General features: G+C 41.3%; 1 protein-coding gene across 1 annotated transcript in view; it reads left to right on the plus strand.

The window, feature by feature from the left end:
* LOC101872728 (notch receptor 2) overlaps positions 1-21,430 on the plus strand; it is an 86,931-nt gene that overhangs the window by 1,073 nt on the left and 64,428 nt on the right. The window contains exons 2-4 of the mRNA XM_034063486.1: positions 9,757-9,838; positions 19,971-20,230; positions 20,918-21,253. Coding sequence (XP_033919377.1) covers positions 9,757-9,838; positions 19,971-20,230; positions 20,918-21,253 — 678 coding nt within the window. The remainder of the gene's footprint in view (positions 1-9,756; positions 9,839-19,970; positions 20,231-20,917; positions 21,254-21,430) is intronic.

The following is a 21,430-nucleotide window of genomic DNA, read 5'->3' on the forward strand; positions in this document are numbered from 1 at the left end:
TGCTTGTGTGACTTATCGTTCTTTCTTCCTTTTTCCTGCCGAGAGGCTGGATTGCACTTCAGATGACTTATGAAGAGTGCAGTAATGGAGAAAGTGGTAGTGGAAGTTGTTTAGTGTGTGACTGAGTGAGACACTGATAATTTCAGCAATTTTACTCTTTGTTATGGTTAGGAGGAGAAACTGCTATCTGCAGTTTTGACCATTACTGCTGTTTTGGATATAGCGTGAATCAGTCTGTTTTTGGCTTTGAAATGGTCAGTATTTGTCTCCCAGGAGAAATACTGTTGCTTTTTTCTTTTTATTTGCTGTAACCCCCTCTGAAATCTGACTGACTTGGGTTTGCTAATGTGTTGCAAGAAGATGGTTGAAGTTAAAAAAAAAAACCCAAACAACCCAAAACAAACAAACAAAAAAAACCCAAACAACCCAGCTATTGCCTGAGTGTCTTTTGGTCAGGTTTGCTCAAAAGGGACAGAAGATAAAAGGTCTTTCAAGGGTAGGTGCTTTAAAAGTTCAGTAATATGTTTTCTTGGTAAGGGTAGAGGTGTGGTGCATAGTAGGACTGTTATTTCTGAAAGCAGCTTACACAGTCCAGTAAGACAACAAAATACCATTTTTTTGCACAGACTAAATGTCATGTCCACTTAGTTAACCTGTACTTTCATACCAGCATCTTATCAGCTTAATACTAGCCCTGCCAGCTCCTTCTGTGACAGGGCTGAGAGGAGAAGTAGCTGTGGTATTGTCATTTGACTGGGTAGGGATACATACCTGGCTGGTCAGAGTCCTCCCATGCTGCAGAAGGTTTTGGCATTGGGGGTGAAATTTCTTCCCAGTTCTAAACAAAGGCTGGTTGGGTGAAGTTTTTTTCCCGTGTACTAAGCAAAGGCTGGTTGTCAGAGATGACAAATCTAGACTGAAAGTGACTCTGGTTGTTTGTGAGATACTGACCTGCCTCTGGTTCTTGGGAGTGGGAGCTGTGGCTTCAGTTAATGGGAAAGATGAAGTCACCGAAAGGGTATTTTTCAGGTGCATGTTCAACTGTCTTGATGCTCTTGTGCAAGAGAGGGCAGGTACCTGATGTCAGCCTTCTTGGTCAATAAATAGGAGGCTCCTGGATGCACTAAGCACTATGGTTTAGACTACTCTGCCTCATCATGCAAGCCCAATGGTGTAGCAACTTGCTTTTCCAGTTGAGCCGTTTAGTTTTGCACAAGGCTGCAGTTGAAGGTGTAGTAAGCTGGGGTGGGGCAGCAACACCTGCGCTTTTGGTGTGGATACTCCCGATAATTGCTGTGAATATTTGCTCCTCTTCTCATCAGATAGCAGTGGGGGAAGCAGGAATCCTGGCTAGTAAAGCCCACCCTAATTCCCTACTGTCGTGATTAACGCTCTGGTTTTGCTAAGCCCAGCTTCGCCGGACTGCTGTTGACTATCAGCCTGTATTTCTAACAGATTCCAGTGCATTTTTAATCTAGAGCAGCACAAAGGTGGTGTGCTGATGTGGACTGCAGTGTGAGATCTTTAGTATTTGAAAACTAAAACTTTTGAGGACTTCAGGTAAAGTTGACAGTGCTGGTCTGCTTGATATGGATTTACTTAAGGAAGAGCAAGTTTTACTTGATCTTTTGAAGGCTTTACTGCTTGTTAAATTTGTTCTTATCAAAGATGCTGATTTAGACTTTCTGAAGAGTGTGATGAGAATCTGGCTAACTCGCATCACTTCCTGCAGGGCATCACTTAGATTAGAAATATGTAAAGATCCTCTTGCTTATGTTCTCAGGACTTGAATCCTTGGGAAAAGAGAACTCGTGCCTCTGGTGGCATTTGGCATTTGAATCTCTTACAGTGGGTGGGTTTGGGTTTTGTCAGCTTCTACAGCTATTTCCCTTCCTCCCTTTTTTAAGGTGTCTTGCTGCTGTTGCAATAGGTGGGTAATTCTCTTCAGTATGCTCTGGTCCTGTTCATCTTCTTCCATTTTCAAAAGTGGTCCCTGTGTTGTCAGAGGGGTCTGGTGGCTGGGGCTTGAATGTGGGATAAGGAGTAGGTGGAAAGCAGCAGCAGGGCTCTGGCAGCCTGTGTCTTCTGGACTTGGGAGTCTTACTTAATAGCATAAGCAGTCACAATTTGTAACTCCAGATGTAACATCGTTTCCTTTAAGCTCCTACTCTTGGCTAATGGTTGTGAAGTGGAGGAACGATGCAGTGATTAAGTCTCACCCCTCTTTTGGAACATATAAAGGGAGATGTCATCCATATTGGGGGGAAAAAGAGCTTCCCGAAGCATCTGTGCTTAAAAAGTCCTTTTGTGGTTATTTTCTTAGTTTCTATGAATTCTGTCTGAAATTATCTTGCCAACAGCAGTCAAGGGCTGTCAGTGCCCTTCTAGAAGAAACAGTGTTTATATCCTTCTAAACGCAGTCATCTGAGGGCTGCAGAAATAATTGTTCATTCTGTTTAGAAAATAGTCTGTTCCTAGGGCACAAGTCCTTTTTTTAGCCTGCTATGAGGATGAGAAAAGAGCTTTGTATCTCAAAATGGCACGGCGTCTGCTGTTTGTTCCATGCAGCAAGTCTTCATCTTGTTCCTCTGACCTCCCCCTGGATGGTTGTGGAAGCACTGCTCAGCACAAGGAATGGGCTGGTGTTTCTGCACAGCAAATGCTTAGTGCTCAGATTAATAAAGATTTAGTGCTGGAGAATGACGGAAGGCTTGGGAGAAGACACGAGCATGGCTCCCCTCTGCCAGATTGCCATGGAAACACCAATACCTCTTTGGCTCTTTAATTGCCTTCCCTACATTTTTTGTGTTGAAAACTTTTTTTTTTTTTTTTTTTTTTTCCCTTAACTCAGTACTTTATGTGGCTGTTCTGGATTTCAGGGTTTTGGCTTTGTTGGGAAAACTGAAAATAGGAGAAGGCGGGAAACAGTAGCTGTGTAAGGAAGTGGAGAATATGGTGACTGACACTTTGGAACTCTATTACGAGTTCAGTGGGAATTCAATATGTATTATAACTTGAGCTTTTATCAGTAGTTTTTCAACAGGAACAATGTCACGTGAACTGTATCTGCATCTGATAGAAATAACCGTCCTCCTGTAGCTTCCTGGGCCTAAGACCTTGATGACAGAAGGACTTCAACTGTACCTATGAATTTGCACAGCAGTTCCTAGCTCTGTTCTTAGGAGGCTAACTAGTAGTTTTTGCTCATTCCTGGGTGTTTGGGGGAGAGATTAGAAACAGATGATTGTGGGGAATGCAGTTTGTGTATCTCAGCTTAATGCAGTCAGATTTGTCATTACCACTCTCAAATTCAGGAAAAACTTGGTGAATTTCTAAAGCGAAGTTTCTCCTTCTTACAGACATGTTCTTCTGAAATCCACTCTTTTTTTATGCTGGTCTAGAGAAATTAGCATAGGAAACCAGTTTAGATATTGGGGTTTTCTCTCCTGAAGGGTACAGGATGTTGGCTTAGTGCCTTTGCACTCCTCTGAGCTCTGCTTAGCTTCTCAGTTGGTGAGTTTTGCACTATCCAATTGATTTCAGGGTTTTGTATATAAGAATGGTGGAGATGTCTTAATAATCTGATTAAAGCATTTTTGTCTTATGGACTATTTGCATACCTTATCTACAAGCTTTGTCCTTAACTACTGCTGTGAAGTGCAGACTGGTCAGCTTATTCAAATTCCCCAGATGTTAATGTTTTCTAAATATGAGCTGAATATAGGGCACTATCATTTTTTCACTGTAAGGATTTATATTAGTTTGCTTCCTTAACCCACTGTGTGACTGCCATGGGCTGATCTGTTCTTCAGAAAAAAAGAAAAAGCTATTTTCATATTTTCAGCTAGCACTTATTTACTAGTGGGTTCTTCCCTGGTACATAATCTCACTGGAACAGTAATCTGTTGAGGTTAGTGAATAGCGTAATTAGCCCTTTGTGGTTTCCCTCCAAATTTGGTTATCTTCTCTCCATATGTGCAGTGCTTCTTATTCCTTACCAGCTTTATCATCAGCTGTTTGTGTGCTGTGAGGTGCTGCTGCAGAAGGATTTTGTCCCTTTCTGCACATTGAGGACCTGCTGTTCTTTCTTCAGGATTGTACCACGTTTCAGCATTTTCTCTTGGCTGCTTTTTTCATGCTCTGTTTTTCCTGAAGGGAATCAGAAGCTCTTTTTCACTCCCTTGGAATTTGAGACCCCTTGATTTGTAGTGTAGCATGATGTTTCTGACCATGCTGATGATCGTCCTCTTCAGTGCTGATCCACCTTTGGCAAGCAGCCTGAGCTTGTGCAAGGATTCCCCATGCATCCTGTGTTGCTTCTATTTGAGGATTTTGAACCTTTTTCCTCCTTTCACTTCATGTAGAATGGGTAACACAGTTGAGATGACAGGCTGTTTCTCATTAATGTCAGTCAAGACAGAAAATCCACTGACTACTAGGTTATTGAAACCTATTTTGTCCTTTAGTTTTCTTTCCAGTCTTTAAGGTATCTTGAGCCTGACTTTTCTTCTATGTTCAGGAAGGTTGTTTTCCACCCTTTCCCACAAGAAAGCTATTGAACCTGTGGAGAAGAGGTTTCAGACAATGTGATAGAGGTCTGTGTTCTTGAAAGATACTGAGTTTTTATGGACTTAATGGAAAATTCATGGACAGAAAGAGGAGAGAGATACCCATACAGTGTCTTCCCAATGAGAAAGATGCACCAGAAGCTCAGCAGTGTTCTCTGCCAGTCTATTACTCTGCCTTATATAAAGTAAAACTTCTGGTCAGACCCTGTAGCTTCTTAGATGCAAGTGCAAGGTCCTACACCTGGGTCGGAGCAATCCCAGGCACAGCTACAGGTTGGGCAAAAAGGAAATTCATGGTAGTCCTGCAGAGAAGGACTTGGGGATGTTAGTCAATGAGAAAATGAACATGAGCCAGCAGTGTGCACTCACAGCCCAGAAAGCCAACCGTATCCTGGGCTGCATCAAGAGGAGCGTGACCAGCAAGTCAAAGGAGGTAATCCTGCCCCTCTACTCTGCTCTCGTGAGACCTCACTTGCAGTATTGTGTGCAGTTCTGGTGTCCTCAACATAGAAAGGACATGGAACTGTTAGAACAAGTCCAGAGGAAGCCATGAGGATGATCAGGGGACTGGAGAACCTCCCATATGAAGACAGGGTGAGAAAGTTGGAGCTGTTCAGCCTGGAGAAGAGAAGGCTGCGAGGAGACCTCATAGCAGCCTTCCAGTATCTGAAGGGGGCCTACAGGGATGCTGGGGAGGGACTATTCATTAGGGACTGTAGTGATAGGACAAGAGGTAACAGGTTAAAACTTAAACAGGGGAGGTTTAGATTGAATATAAGGAAGAAATTCTTTACTGTTAGGGTGGTGAGGTGATGGATTGCCCAGGGAGGTTGTGAATGCTCCATCCCTGGCAGTGTTCAAAGCCAGGTTGGATGAAGCCTTGGGTGATATGGTTTAGTGTGAGGTGTCCCTGCCCATGGCAGGGGGGTTGGAACTAGGTGTTCTTAAGGTCTTTTCTAATCCTAACTATTCTATGATTCTATGATAACCAACCACAAAGCAACAGGAAACCAGCTTTGTAACGTCTCTTCCTCAGAGCATTAATTGTTTTGGTATTCTGCATTTTTATTTCTGCATGACTTTTTCTGAACTTGTGAGTGAGGAGTTTATTGGAATTACTTTCCTTTTAGCATTTATAACAAAGCCCTTTCAGATTTTCGCTGCTTATGGCTTTGTTTCCCTGTAGCAGCCTTCTCACTGAACTCTCACACATCTTCTAATTTTAATCCTTCACTATTTCTTTTAATTTTCTAGCCTAGAAAGTATCTGAATATAGAGTGGGTAGGAGAAGTATAGAAACCAAATCACAACTTCCCCATCATCTTGGTGTTCTAAAGAACAGTGATGCAGGAACACAACTTTTCCTCTTAGATTTGCTCTAACTGTATCTTTAGCCAAAAAAATCAGTGAATTTGTAATCCAGTTAAGCATGAGCTTTGGATTTGGATGTTGAGAATCACAGCAGCTCCTGTAGTGTTTCTGTGAGTAACACTTTCTGCTTGTGATCATTTTACAGCAATGGCTACTTTTTTTTAGCTTCTGGCTTTGGGAAGTAGTCCTGGTAGGCTAGTTAAACATCAGGTTAGTATTTGTTTCTAAATGAAGGCATGTGTGAGGATTTATATAGACACTGGGCTAGGTAGTATAACTAAAAACATTAATCTCACATGCATTTAGAGCCTTCATCCAGGATGTTTTTCAAACTTGGCTACAACACATGCTAGAAATTGGGGCCACCACCTTCCATAAGTGGTGGCCTACCTATTTCTTAAGAAGGCTGCCTTTTAATAATTGTGGGATGTTTCCTAATATTCCCATATTCAGCCCAAAGGGACTGACAAAGATCATGAGGCAGTTCAGCACATGAAAAAGCTGTGGGATTTCCCCTTGAAGACCTGCTGGCATAACTGAAGTGAGCCCTCCACTGCGCCAGAGTTCGAGGACTTGAAACATCGCTGCTCATGCTTGACGTGGGCTAACCCAGCTTCTGATAGTCTTGGTGGTTTTGGCAAGCTAGAGCAAGTCCAGAAAACAACAAGTAATTCCTCATTGCTGGTTTTTAAAACACAGAAGAAAACTGTTGAAAGCAGCCCGTTACTCAAAGCCTTGACAGTGTGCTGATGCTATCAATCTATATATGGCTTATAGAAAAGTGGCCTTATCTTTTCAAGACAAGGCTGTGTTCTCTCATGCTGTGCACACCAAAGTGTTTCCAGTTAACATAATGGATGTAAGGAGACATACTTTCAATGGTGGCTAGGTAGAAGGTAAAGTTTCTGATACTATTAACTCCTGAGCACAACATGGTAGGATAGCAGAAAAGCAGCTTTTGAAGTAATTCATGTTGAAATGCCTCAGTTTTGTATGCATTATGGAATGGTTAAAGATATCGTGAAATACCGGAAGGCAGTGCTTTGTGCACAGAAATGCTAATTTTACTGTGAGAACTGTAGTCTTCAGTCTCCCTTGTGATTTCTTTCTTTAAAGAGAAGTGGTCATGTTACTTTTTAATACTCATTTTAATATAAAATATGGTTACATTTGCATGCACTTCAGCTTTAGTTGCATTTCAATGTATTTCCATTTGGCCTGTTTTAGTCTTAGAGCTGAAAGACTACAAAAGAGTCATTTTGCTTTTTTTTTTTTTCAATTTCTTTCACTTGTAAATTACTATATACAAAATATGTTTTTATCTGCCTTCATTGCCCCATTCACTGTGTGCCTCTGTTAAAGAATTCTAAGGACTAGTAGTGGTTTAATGACCTGCTAAACAGCAGTTCAAGGCAGGAATAATTTGTCAAAAACCAGGAGAAAATTAATCATTACTTTGCTAAAGCCTCTCTGCTCTCTCTGTGTTTGGCCTGTTGAGCTAAACAGGAATCACTGATTCAGATCCTTGCTGTGACCCTGAAAGCCATCATCCTCTTGTTCCTCTCCATGCAGCTGTGTTGCATGTTTTTGGCCAAATGCTAGTTAAGCTTTTACAAAATCAACTGACTGCTCAGTTCTCACTGGGTACAGGAGTACTTGAAGAGTTTACAAAATTGTGTTTGGAAGCATGGGCACAAAAGAAACAATGCTCTGAGTATTTGCTCCACTGGCGTGATTGGTGTGAAAAGAATGAGCATTCAAGGTAGTAAGATGAGAATACGAAGTCTGCTTCTCCTTATGGTTCTCTGAAGTGTGGTAAGGCTTGTTTTAACCTTTCTCCGTTTCCCTGGGGTAACATAGGTGGTAAGAGCAGTCTGAATTGTTACAGGTTCTTTTGCAGTTTCTCTTGAACACACTGTAACTGAACCATGCTAACTGGAGTTAATCTCTGTTGTGAAAACAAGCTGCTGTAGTGTTGGACAGAAGCAGATGAAATTTGGAGTCGAAGTCTTGCAGATGTTGCTGTTAAATGGGGTGAAAATTCAGACAGGTGCAAATCAGTGTGTGTTTGACTGCTGTGGGAGGGAATGCCATGCAAAATCTGTGTTAATATTTCTGTCGCTTGGTAACCCTGACCTCAGGGGTTATCTGAAAGGGGCTCAGAGTGGAATTTTGTTCATTTCCTGAGAGCTCCGCAGAAGCAGCGCCATCCAAGTGCCCCCTTTTCAGAAATCAAGTTAACAGAAACAGCTGTACTCATATTGTGGGAAACACTGGTAGTTTTCTTGGGCAACTGTGTTTAGTTTAACTATTCTGTGTAAGGATAGCAAGTGTGAAATGCTCCTATAGTACCTGATAGTGCACATGACCTGTTTGCATGCTCCAGGGTTATTGAGAAATAACACTTTAAGCCCCTGGATAGCAGTAACTGGAGTCTGTTCCAAGTGGTCTAACTGCAGGACTGAATGTGGGCTGGTTGCAGGGAAAGCTTAGTGTAACTTATGAGTTAACTCTTTTGTTACTGAGCCCTATTCCTTAGTTGGCAGTACATAAACTTTGGCGGTGGGTTGGACTATTTTCTTCCCTGATGCCCCTTGCTGGATTTGAATTGAAAATTTAATACCTCTTGAGGAAAGGAAAGCTATCCTTAAAAAGCAAAAAGGCTATCTGCCCTTCAGCAGCTGGTACACAAGTAGGCAGTTTAGGTGGTTGGATGTCATTGATGCCTTTAAGACTGATTACGGATCCTATTTCCATAGTGGCACAGAAATGTGTGTGTTTGAGGGCCAGGAGATAGAACTGGAGGCTGGGAAGAGCTTGTGATTTTTCAGTACATGTGTAAGTTTGGGACAGAGCCCAGATCTTCTGGTTCCAAGAGCTTTTACCCACTAGTTTGGTGTTACTCAAATGGCACACTGTGATCTAGGATGGCTGGCTAAATTTTTGTGGTTCTAGAGTGCCTTCTGCTCCTGAAGCTTTCCCATAGTTCTCACCCTTCTGCTCACTTTAGAAAGAGCTGTGGTGTGCTTCTTCAGATCCCCTTGAAGAGACGAACCACTTGTCAGAGCTGATCAGCTCGAGATCCCACCAGAGCTTCCAGTAGACTTGGATAAAAATTGACCAGCCTGAACTGTATCATACCTAATGCCCTTTTAAAAATGTAACACCAAAAATGTCAGTTTGAGCTACAGAGTATCTGCTCTTTAGAAATAACAAATTCTTTGCTGAAGGTCTTTAACATCTCTGATGTTTTCACTTACTCCTAAATACAATCTAGACTGAAATCAGAGTGCTACAACAGTAATGATGGATTATTTCTGGATTGCTAGACATGTACAGTAGGTGAGATTTTGAGGGACAGATGTCCCTGTTTCAGTACCAAGTGTCCCTAGAGGTGGTTGAAAAGAAGGAAAGATTTGAGACAAAATATTTTTAAAGAAACTTAGGAGTAATTGCCCCTTATTTTAGTGAATTTTGGTCTAGCGTTTTGATTAGAAGGTAGTAGTTGGTGACATTTAAGCAAAAACACACAAGTGCTGACACAAATATAGAAACTGCTACATGCTTTGCTTTGAAAATCTATCTAAAAAAATTCTAAATACACTTAGTTGCTTGATGAACAAATCTGTATTTGATTCTTCTTTCAGTCTGGCTCTTGTGATGCTGCCAGAGATTAAATTAAACTCTGTGATAATGTCTTTGTTTCTGTTCCAGATATACAAAATTTTCCACTATAAGATTTTAATTCCTCAAAATATGCTAATGAAGCTTTGACTTGACATGTATGGCTACTGATTTGACTCTCGTTTCCTTTCAGCTTTGCAGTGTATGGATGATTCCAGGCCATGTGTTAACGAGGGAAAGTGCATTCCATATCAGAATGGTACAGGATATTGCAAGTAAGTTGGTTTAATTTCTAATTTAATTGCCAGTTGTCTCTCACTCGGGTCCTAGTCAGAAAGGAAATGTGAGTTGTTAATATTATCAGACACATTCAGCACATTCGGGTTTAGCAGAGTTGGTATTTCGTGATAACGCATCAGTTTTTATGTGCTAGCTTTTCATAATGTCAGAAATCTGGATTCTTGTTCAGATTTTTGGGTTTGGATCTTGTCAGCTTGATTTATTTGCATTAGGTTAGGAAGAGAGGCCAAAGCCATCATAGAGGTAAACTCTGTATGTTGCTTCCAGACCCACAAGTTAAGTTGGAACTTGCTCTCTATTTTATAAATTGCATTGCTTTATAGAGCTTCAGACCCAATTTGAATAGTTTTGTGATTTTTTTCTTAACTACTCTGTACTCTGAAGTGTGCCAGTTCCCTTCTACATGCTGGAGAGCAAGTAATATATGGGAGTTGCAAAAACAAGCTAACAAAAACCCCCAAATAAACATGCACATTTGTCTTTATTGTGTAATTGATTTTGGTAAATGTTGACACCCTCTTCAGTGGTGCCCTTGCTTTGCTACCACATGGAAAGCTGATCAGCAGGAGTTTTGGCAGTGTGTGGTATCTGGAAAATGATATAGCATGTATTTAAATGCAGTTCACCTTTCAAATTGCAGTGCTTAGATTATTTCTTTTTAAATAAAGCAGTATTTTGCAAGAAGATAAACCTTCCTTGTTTGGCAGGGTTCATTTACTACATCTACAGTAAATAGATTATTTTTTAAACCTTGTTTAGTTCATCAGTGTAAGCTGTGCCATTTTCTAGCATGCTAAATCCGTCTTAATGCCAACATTCTTTAAGTATTAGTGGATTTTGTCCTGTTGATTTAGCTTGGCTAACACACAGCTCAGCTCTTCACCCTTTTCTATACAGCCATCTTCCCTAGCCACAGCATTTAGATCTTTCTATTAATGTGTTACATAAAACTAAATATACTTAAATTGCACCTGTGGCACACAAAGGGGAAATCATAATCTGATTTGAAACTCTTCTCAGTTTCAAATTGATACCTGCTCTGCAGAAAGGCCATATAAAGGCAAATATGTAACTTGTTATTCCCTGTTGGATTTTTTAATCAAACTTTTTAACTATTACTGCTTCCTAGTCTTTCCCTGTCTTTATACTGTTGTCAACAGAAACAAGCTGCCTTTCTGGAACTTTTCCTTCTTTACCTGTATTTTAAGACTGAAACAAGAAGTGGTGTGATGTTAGTAGCCTTTCTGACATATACTTAAGCATGTTAGTCTGGAGCCAAAGAATATGGGTCACAACGGAGATAATAAACAAGGCGGGTATTGATGTTGCTGCCACTTGTACCTTCTTAAGGTTATGTTCTCCAGCTTGCATGTTCCTCTTAACCATGTTTTAGATTGTGTGGTTTGTTTGTTTTTTTAAATAAAACTAAAAAACCCCTAGTTGGTTCAGTATTTGTAGTTTAGTCCAGATCTTTACACATTTCCCTTATCGCAGTCTCAGCTTTGACCACACTTATATTTTTTTAAGCATACAGAGTTATTTTTAATTCTAATGTTTCCTTCTTCCTTTTTGTGCAAAGACTTCTTGCAGGTCTTAAGCCAACCCCTCCTTCAAGTAACAGCTCAGTCCCTTTGCAGGTACCAGAGTAGTTGGAAAGGCTAATAGAGGCCTGTATACAGAGTCTAGTCTGTGTCTGTTTTCTAGTTCTGGCTCAAGAACACTTTTTTTTGCAGAAAGGAAGGTAAAAATGGCAAAATATCCCTCAGTTGTGGAGACTCTGCCTTTAGCAGGCTGATTCTTAGCATCCTGTTTTGATTTCAATTTCTTTTTTTTTTTTATTTCTTGCACTGTGGGGAACTCTGAATAGGGGAACTTTTTACCTAGTGTAGTAACCTAAATGACTTTCTGAATTTTTGATGGCTTTAAGAGTAGAAATGTTTTGTTCACTAAACTGAGCTTATTACTAAAGGAAGTGCCTTGGCTTCTAGCTCTGGAGGATCACTCACTCATTAGCTAAATCTCCACCCCTTCCACTTTTCTGAAGTTATCTGCAGTACTTCCTCTGCCAGGCAATAAGTTGTTATAATAGGTTCTCTTCCTCTTTCTGTACATCTTCTGGGCCAAGTTGTTTGTTCTCGTGTGTGGTCAGTCCATCTAGCTGATCTTGCTGTCTGTAAGAAACAGGTGAACAGCTGAGGGAGAACCTGCATCAGAGATAATAAGATGTGATACACAAAACACGAATAACATAAGCACTGATAAACAAAGCACCTAGTCTAGCTATTTGGCAAACCAGCAAGTGACAGCTTAGCATTGAAACAGCTTTCTTTGTCAGAAAATCATGTAGCATCTACTCCAGTGAAAGAGAGACCTTTATTATGGTGCATCTGGCCTCTGTTATGGGAACGGTGATTATGACCCTTGTAAGGAAGTTGGAGTTGGATCTTTATCAGACTGCTCTTGCAAGCACCCTTTAAGTAGCTCCGTTCCCCTGGTGACGCTGCTGGCCCATGGCTGTAATTTTGTGCACTGTTTGATAAAATCACTGACCTTCTTTGACCTTGATTTTATATTTGGAAAATTACACATTCCTGTGTTTGAGCCTTCCAAGGTCAGAATTTTTGTTTGAGATCTTTGTGAGCCCATTCAGTGACTAGCATGGTGAGGACATACAGCTGTATTCCTTGGAATAAGGTCTATCTGCAGCAGTAATACAAAGAGGACACATTCTTCCAATCTTTCTGGGTCCTGCTTTGACAAAAGGCAGTTTCAGTTTGGGGTTTGGCTTTGTGTTACACTGTGGTGGTGGTTTGTTGTTGTTATATGTCGTCCCCCCCCGGCATCTCTAGCCAGTATACTGTACATTGAGTTGTCAAGCATGGAGAAGTCTTCTTGCATGCTCTCATATCCAGCAGAGAAACAGGGTAGCAGTTGCTTGTTGCTTAACACTAATTGTGAGTATCACAGGAAAACCCTTTCTCATCTCCCTGTTGCTGGATGACTGGGAAAGTAATAGCTTATAGAATCTGGGGATAGCACTGCTAACTTAGTGTAATTCTGCAGTTGCAGGAAGGCTAGGGAGGCATGGATAGAATCATAGATCCTAGGGGTTAGGGTTGGAAAGGACCTTAAGATCATCCAGTTCCAACCTCCTGCCCTGGGCAGGGACACCTCACACTAGACAGTGTCACTCAAGCCTCTGTCCAGCCTGGCTTTGAACACTGCCAGGGTCTGAGCATTTACCACTTCTTTGGCCAACCTTTTCCAGTGCCTTGCCACCTGCACAGTAAAGAACATCTTCCTTATATCTAACCTGAGCTTCCCCTATTTAAGTGTAAATCCATTAACCCTTGTCCTATCGCCACAGTGTCTGATGAAGAGTCCCTTTCCAGCATCCTTGTAGACTCCCTTCAGATACTGGAAGGCTGCTATGTTGTTTTAAGAACAGGTAGAGCATAGATTTTAGCAACACTGCTCATTGTTTTCTGAGTTCAAGAGCCTGCTGCAAATGGGTGCAGGATTCTCTCTGTGTTTGATGTGGGGCAGCAGGGCCCTGAAGCAGAGTGTTTCCCTATGTTTGGCAGCTGTGGTGTCTCCCAGCTTCCCTCCAGTGACCCAGTAACAGGGAACAGAAGCAAAACTGTGCCAGGGAGACAAGGAGAAGTGAGAAGGAAGGGGGTCTGGGGTAGGGGTGCTCCAAGATTTAGGGAGGAAATTGGGCTTTGCTACTTCTCGTGCTTTGCAGGCTTTAAAGATTGGATTTTTGACCTTAGCATTGTTGCATATTGTTTTTCCAGAAGGGATATCAGTACCTCTGTATGAACCAAAGTACTACTTTAACACCAGTGTCTTTTGTCTGTTCCTGATGATAAAAATGAAAAGAACAGTGGCAACCATGGCCTGTTTGCAGTTCCTAGTCAGATGAAGAGACTGCTGAAGTAGGTTGATGCCAAAAGGACAGTCTCCTTCGGCACATCCTTTCATGTACAAAGCTGTCATGGTTTGTGCAGCTGTGTGTGTGTTTCTGTGTTTCTTCAATCAGCAGTATTTTTATGACCATGTGCAAAAATCATTGTATGATATGGTTCTTACCTCTTATCTGCAGAATGGCAACAAGAGGACCACAAAGCATGCTAAACTCCAAAGTTAAAAGTAACAGCTTGGCAGTAAGGGACTTCTTTCCCAATTTTAACCCCCTGTAGCTCCAACCCCTTTGCCAGGTTTTTGACCTACCTTTTTTTCTAGTGGATCTTTATAAATTAATTTTAACTTTGGTTTAAGAAGACTTCTGTGGCTGAAGGCAAGGTCTTAGACTGCAGAACTGCTTCTGAGACTGCAGGCAAGTATCTTCTCAGGATCTGTCTTGAGACTAATCACTCCTAGACCAGTCAATGGGGAATACCCATAGGAGACCTTATAGCAGGATGAGGCCTGAGAGTTTTCCAGAAGAAGCTAAATGCAGAAGTTGTCCCTTTCTGAGAATGGGCTGCCCTTTCCTGTTTCCTTCTGTCTCCTTTCAGAAGTTAAAGGAGACCCTTGAGACGAGGGCAGAGGGGAAAGGGGAGAGTACACACACATTTAGCTTCAAATCTGGGAACAGAGTGGTGATCTGAGTTACTCAGTTAAAATTTTCTGTTGTGCAGACCAAAAAGCTCTTCAGAGATCTCTGATGGTCAGAAAGGGCTGTACTGAACCTTCCCTGTTGAGACTTGGATAAGGATACTGTGGAATGGTACGTTGTAGAAGCGCTTTCTGTAGACTAGAAACAATAGCTGTGTACTGCTTTAAATGCAGAACAGAGAGGTCGTCCCATCCCATAGTCTGCATTCAAAGTATGACGCATAAATGAGAGCCTTGAGACATGGCAAGGAGCGTTTGTAAAACTAACCAGAGAATCCTGTTCTCCCTCCTGAGAGGAGGTGTAGGTGTGGGAGTCAGAACCCGGGAGCCAGAGGGAAGTCTGGTTAAAATCTGTAGCAAAATAACAGACCCTTCTCACGTTAGTCATCAGACTGCATTTTTCCCCCCGCTCCATTGAAGCATCTTCCAATCAAAGTGAAGGGAGTGTTGGGCTGAGAAGGGGGAGAAGCAAAAGTACTAGGAAATTCTTCCCCTTGCTTTTTAAATTAAAACCATCTGCTTCCTTCTGTGCATCTCCAGATGATATCACTGGGCCTGAATAGGAAACTCCCATGAAAATCAAACATCTGGAAGACTGGTTAAAGCAGTCTATAAGGTGCATTCGAAGAGACTGTCCTATGAATGTGTCTAAGCAAATATAGCACAGCAGATGAGGAGGTTTTTCCAGCAGACCAGACATTTTCCAGAGGTTTTTTGAAAGCAAGAGAGAATCAAGTACTGGGAGGTAACTTCAGTGTACTTTTGTGGCAGAAGAGCCAAAAGTGCAGCTTTTGTGAGTCTTCTACTTTCATTTTGTACTGTTAGGTTGTTAGAGTGAATGCAGCTCTGTGGATTTGCCAGTGATTTGGATACTTCAGCTTTGGATAAATACCTTTGTTTTGTTTTTGTCTCTTGTTTAGCTCCATGAGAGCCTGAGCTAAGGCAAATGCAGGCTGGAGACAAGAAGGAGGAGGGGAAAAAAAAATATGGGCTGAGCTCAAAAGTATTTGTGCTGGAAAGTAGCCCAGAGAGAGTAAAGGAGAAGCTTTAATTAGAAGCAGCTGCATAGCTGATGCAGCCCACAGGACATTTTCCCATTTCAAACTCTCTAGCTTTCAGTGATCGTGATTTGAATTAAGTTGTATGTGAAATTTGTTCTTAAAAGATTAAATTCCCGTTGAAGTAGGTTAAGAGACCTCATGTGCTTCTAGAAAGTGCCAGAACAAACTTCATCTTCCTGTTGCTATTTGAGCGTTAGATGGAAAACTGAGGAGAAACAGTGGCTTTTATTTGGAGAAGATTGGATTTCCTGTTCTGAGCATGTCATTTGGAGCTGACACAAGCTGCTACAATTTTAAGCTGCTCTGTAGACAGGTGGCTTTTTTTTTCTTTCCCTTCTCTTAAAGAAAACTTGAAAGAGTAGGTTGGGATGAGAGCAGAGCAGGGGTGGTGGGAACCTGGAGTTGCTCTTGAGGATAATTATATCCCTTAAAGAAGTCTGGACATGGACCTCACTTTTTCAGTGTTTGCCTCTATTTTTTGGAGACACAATGTGGTACCCACCATGAATCAGGGGCAAATATTTGCAGTTTTGTCTACACCAGCATTTATAACTAATTTACTAGCATTTTTGCCTAGAAATGTTGATGACAGGAGACATGGTTGAAAATTTGGACTGTAAGTTTTTTGTTCCTTAACATTCAGAAAGGATTGCACTGGTTTGCTGGAGGGGAAAATGGCATAACTGTCTGAACAAGCACTTCTCTGGAGGAGAGCAAAATGGTGGATACCTGACCTACCATCTTTCCACATACAGTCATGTTCCCTCTGGCATATTCTATAAGGCTTTGTCCTTCCAAATATAAAGAGCTAAAGCTGAAAGAGCGTTTGCTGTTCCCTGTTGGAGCACTCCCTCATGTTTTTCTGATTAGCCTCTGAAGATACCGGAACAAGCCTGGTCTTGGAGTGCTCTTCAACTTTGCATCAGAACATTTGTGTACAAAATGCTGCGTTAGCTGTGGGTGATGGTTGTGAGTTTTGTCTTAGAGCACAGGTGTCATCTTTCCTTTTAAATCCTACCTGGTGTCTACTCTCTGTCCTGGCAGTTACCTAGGGGCAACAGTTAAGTGTATCTTCCAGTACCCCTGAATGTTGCAGGGGGAGAGGAGTGTATTTGGTGCTTTATTTGCTTGTCGACAGCACATGAGATGTTCCTCTACACTTTCTAGTTCGCTTTACAGCCTTTCAATGAAAAAACACTTTAGGACTTACCTTTTATGTGTGTTTTGGTTTATTTTGTATTTGTTGGAGTGGTGGATTATGTTGGAAGACCTCTTGTTTGTCTGATGAAGTGCCCTCAGTGGGGTTGTGTGGAGTTCTGATTTGTTGCTCACTGTTTCATGATAGAGAGCTACAAGTGCATGGCCTGTGCCTGCTGCTGTTAGTCTGGGGAGCTTGGTGTACTGCTGACACTGAAAGCAGCTGAGCTGCTCAAAGACCCCAATCACTGGTGGTGGTGAAACTGGAAGAAATACCTATTACAAAATCTTCTAAGCCTTCTGGGACTGAAGTTCAGTTTGACTCTGCATATTCATCAGCTGCATATAGATGTCCAGAAACATGATTTAATTGTAGTTAGCCAGACGATCTCTGAGCAGAGCTAGCCAGTGCTCTGTGTGCAGGCTTGAATGCCGTGGGAGTTGAGCAGTTCTCCAGCTTCTGGCACAGCTGTCTTTGCTGGGTGCCAGATTTCTATGTGATCGAGCTCTACAAAGCTATGCTGTAGCCTGCTGGTGTTTGGACCAATTTCTAACCCGTATCAAGGAGGGATTTGGGATGTTAAATGAAGCGTATAGAACTGCCATGGTTTAGGCCCAGAATACATGAAGATTGCCTCTTGTGTGACGTGGCAGCACCTCACACTGACAGCCTTCAGCTGTTACAATGAGGATGGCACAAAAGGTAGAGTACATTCTGGAAATGGTATTGTCTCAGGATTTGCTTTCTGTAACTTCATTAATCCTGCCTTGCCCTGGAAAAACTCTTTCATGTCTGTTCTTGGGTACGAAGTTGAAAGTATTAAGGTATGGTGAAAGGAGCCTAATTTGGGCGTGGGGAAAAGTAAATTATGATTATGCACATCTATTATGTGACTTTCCTGCTTCAGACATCTGGCTAAAGCTAGTTAATAAATTTTAACATGAGAAAAAACAGTTGTGGTCATCTAGTAATGACCCCTTGCATAACTCTGATAATAACCTCTCTGAGTAGCTGTGTTTGAACTAGCGTGCATACACTTTCTGAGACAGCCAATCCTGGTGTTCTTTTAAACAAGTATGAGTGATGGAGAAATTCCACTGCGACCTTAAACACATTGTTCCAGTTGTTTGGGTTTTTTTTTCTGCTGCTGAGAAACTGTGTATAGGTCTCTGTTTGAAGATAAAAATATTACCCTATTTCTACTATGAATTTGTCTAGTTTGAACTTCTGATGCTCAGTTCTGTTATCCCTGTACCTTCTAGATTGGGAATTATGGTTAAATCTGAGTTTTTGTGGATACTTGGAGCTTTTGATTAACTGTCTTCTTCCCTTTTCCCTTTGATGACTAGACTGAAACACCTGAGCTTTTCGTTGTGTCAGGAGTTCTCTATTAATCATTACTGTTCACTTCTTTGAGCTCAGTAGAGCTTTTCCTTCTTAGAGAGCAGACACCAGAACTGATGTAATGGTTGTGCCAAGTGAAATATCAGATGTAGCATAATCTCCTACCTGATATTTGCTGTTTGTACATCTAAAATATTCGTAGCCAAACTGTTATGCTAGAAATTCACATTCAGCTAACTGTTAGGAACCCCCAAAGCAAATCTGTCTTTCCCAGATCGGCCTCCTGTTTTGGGGACAGTGCTGTGTATGTTTTGTTTCTAGATATGAGTTCACCATGCTGAAGTGCACTTTATGTGCTGACTGCCTTGTTAAGCAATTCATGTTACTACTTTGTATCAAGAACTTGTCTTCATTCTTACCTACATGTTTGACCAGCATTGATATTTTCTGTTGTTATTTATTGATAGAAGTGTTGAATAGCATACGAACAAAGGCAGATCCCTGTAGTATTCTATTTAAAACCCAGGTTCATGTTCTTTGATTTTTAAACTGAGTTTTAAGGCCTATCCAGTTAGGTGTGGGAGTTTGATTGTTTTCCAATCTACCATACATTTTAAAGTGCATAAGTAAAAGGTAGTCTTTTTACGTTCTTGTCTGAATGGCTAGCTAGAGACTTGTGTGTTTTTTGCAGCTGGAGTCTCTTCCCTTTGGATTTGAGTAACTCTCTGATGGAATAACTGTACCTATCCTGTTCTGGAACAAAGTGTATATAATGTTCACTTCTGAATTTTTGCAGTGAAATATATGTTCTCTTAGGCTGTGTGTATTTTGGGTTACTTACCAGTTAAAGCATGTAGCTGTGCATAGGAAAAGTACAAGTGGACAGTCCTGTTTTGTATGTTAGGTGTTATTTTTATAGCATGTACTGTTGCAGCTTTCTGCTACCTGGAAGAAGAAAATGGAACTGTGGGATGACGCAAAGGTGGGGTTTGCAGGCTTGCTTGCCTGGGTCCTGTATTGCTGGAAGTTAAATGGAAAATGTGTAGTACAAAGGCTATTTAAAAGATGGATTACAGCTGACAAGTGTAGTCAGGCTGTATTGACATAAGTTTAGGTTAGAGAGAAATAACTGCAATTATTCTGTAGTCACAGATCTTTGTATAAAATATTGCCCTAGCTGTAGATAGTGTGTGTGTACTCGTTTTTCTGTGGGAGAGAGAGGAGCAATGACCTTGTCGTTAGGGTGCTGGCTGGGGGCGTGGGAGACCTGACTGCAGAGCTTGCGTTGCTAGCTGAGTGCAGACTTCTGCATGTCACAGTCCCAGGGGCACTTATCAACATGAGGATAACAGTATATTCCTGTCTCACGGGAGTGTTGTGGAGAAAAATCTGCTACAGATCCTCAGACCCTTCAGACACTGCATTTGTATAAGGTTTATCACTATTTTGAAAGATGGATAATACCTAGTGTTAATACCTATTATCTAAATTTCTTTTCTTCTTAAAAAAAATACTTACTAAAATGGGAGTGAGTGCAAGGAATTGTTACTTGACAGTTCTTTTAATACCTAGGCTTTTACTGAAGTTTTGAAGGGAAGTGCAAGAATAAGGTCCTGCATTTGATGTAACTTTGTGTGCAGTATTTCTTCAGTTTGTAATGAGTGATTTCATAATTTGAACTAAAGTTTTCAGTGGTTTCATTTGGAATGATCCCAGAGAAAGGCCCTGTTACATTTATGACGTTAGCATTTAGGTCTGCTACTGTTACCATTAGTTAAGGCAAATTCCAAGACTTTAGGGGTCATGAAACTTAATTCCTGGTATCTTCCCAGGACGACAAGGCTTCAGGTGAATGTGCTGTGAATAATTTCTTTTCTATTGCAGGTGTCGAGAAGGCTTTCTTGGAGACTACTGTCAGTACAGAAACCCCTGTGAAAGCAATACCTGTAAGAATGGGGGAACTTGTGAAACTACGTCTCTGATAGGAAAGGCTACCTGCAAATGTGCTCCTGGGTTCACAGGAGAGGATTGTCAGTATTCAGAATCACACCTCTGCTACATGTCCCAGCCCTGCCTGAATGGAGGAACTTGTCATCCCCAGAGCCAGGACACTTATGAGTGTGTTTGTCCTCCAGGTTATACAGGTGAGGTTCTGCATTTGTATTCCAGACTCTTTTCTTTAGAGAATTACTTCATCGTGGAATGTTCTGGGGCAGTCATAATACACTCAAATTTACTAGCTCCAGCACAGGAAATGAGAAAAAGTCTAAATGACTTCATGACCAAAAAAAGCAAAGGGGGAGAGGGGTTAGGGAATCAACCTCCCTACCCTTTACACGTAAGCAGAAAGACATTTAGATCTTGTGGCATTGTCCACATGGGAAAACTGAGTGCAGAAGCTGCTCTGGAGTGGCTTTTAAGCTTTGAATTCAGAGTCTAGCTTCTAGAAAAAGTGGAGTAAATTTGGCAGCAAAATATTACTATGGGAAACTTATAATTGTGTGCCTGAGGGGAAGCATGGAAACTCACACTTTTCATTCTTGAAGGGGACATAGAAAAATCTGTGTAGTACGATTTCAGGTCATGGGTTATTTTTATAAATCACAACATTCTGTATCTCACAACTACTTTACAAATAAAATGACTTTGTACTGTAACCACAAATTGATTTTTTTTTGTTTCAAATATAACACTGTAAAATGCAGGCATATTTTTTTTCTGTAATGAGTTTAGGATTTAGTACACTAATCACTTTGAGGTAGCATGAAGGAAATACTGTTTTCCATAGAAATAACATTTTACTAATGCAGTGCTCTGTCTTGATCCTACAGGGAAAGATTGTCAGTGGATTGATGCCTGTACATCTCAACCTTGTGCCAATGGAAGTACATGTACTGTATCTGGAAATAAATTCTCATGCATCTGTCTGCCTGGCTACACTGGCCAGAAGTGTGAGATAGATGTGAATGAATGTGCCACACCAGGCCTTTGTCAACATGGTGGGACCTGTGTCAATTTGCCTGGCTCATACAGATGCCAGTGCAAGCCAGGCTATACAGGACATCGCTGTGAAAGTGTGTATGTGCCATGTTCCCCATCACCCTGTATGAATGGAGGAACTTGCCATCAAACAGGTGACTTCGCTTTTGAGTGCAACTGTCTGCCAGGTAAATGATGATGCTTCAAAGTGCTTGGTTTTGTGGTTTTGTCACTGCATTCCTGGATGTATTTGTCTGAAGACTTCTCTTGGCTTTTCTCTGTGATACTCATGTAATGTAAGGCTCAAGGGAGAAATGTCAGCAAGCCAGGAGTTAATTTCTGAGTGTCAGGATTTAGTAACATGG

This window comes from Melopsittacus undulatus, chromosome 6, assembly GCF_012275295.1.
Source record: "Melopsittacus undulatus isolate bMelUnd1 chromosome 6, bMelUnd1.mat.Z, whole genome shotgun sequence".
NCBI classification, from domain to species: Eukaryota; Metazoa; Chordata; class Aves; order Psittaciformes; family Psittaculidae; genus Melopsittacus; species Melopsittacus undulatus.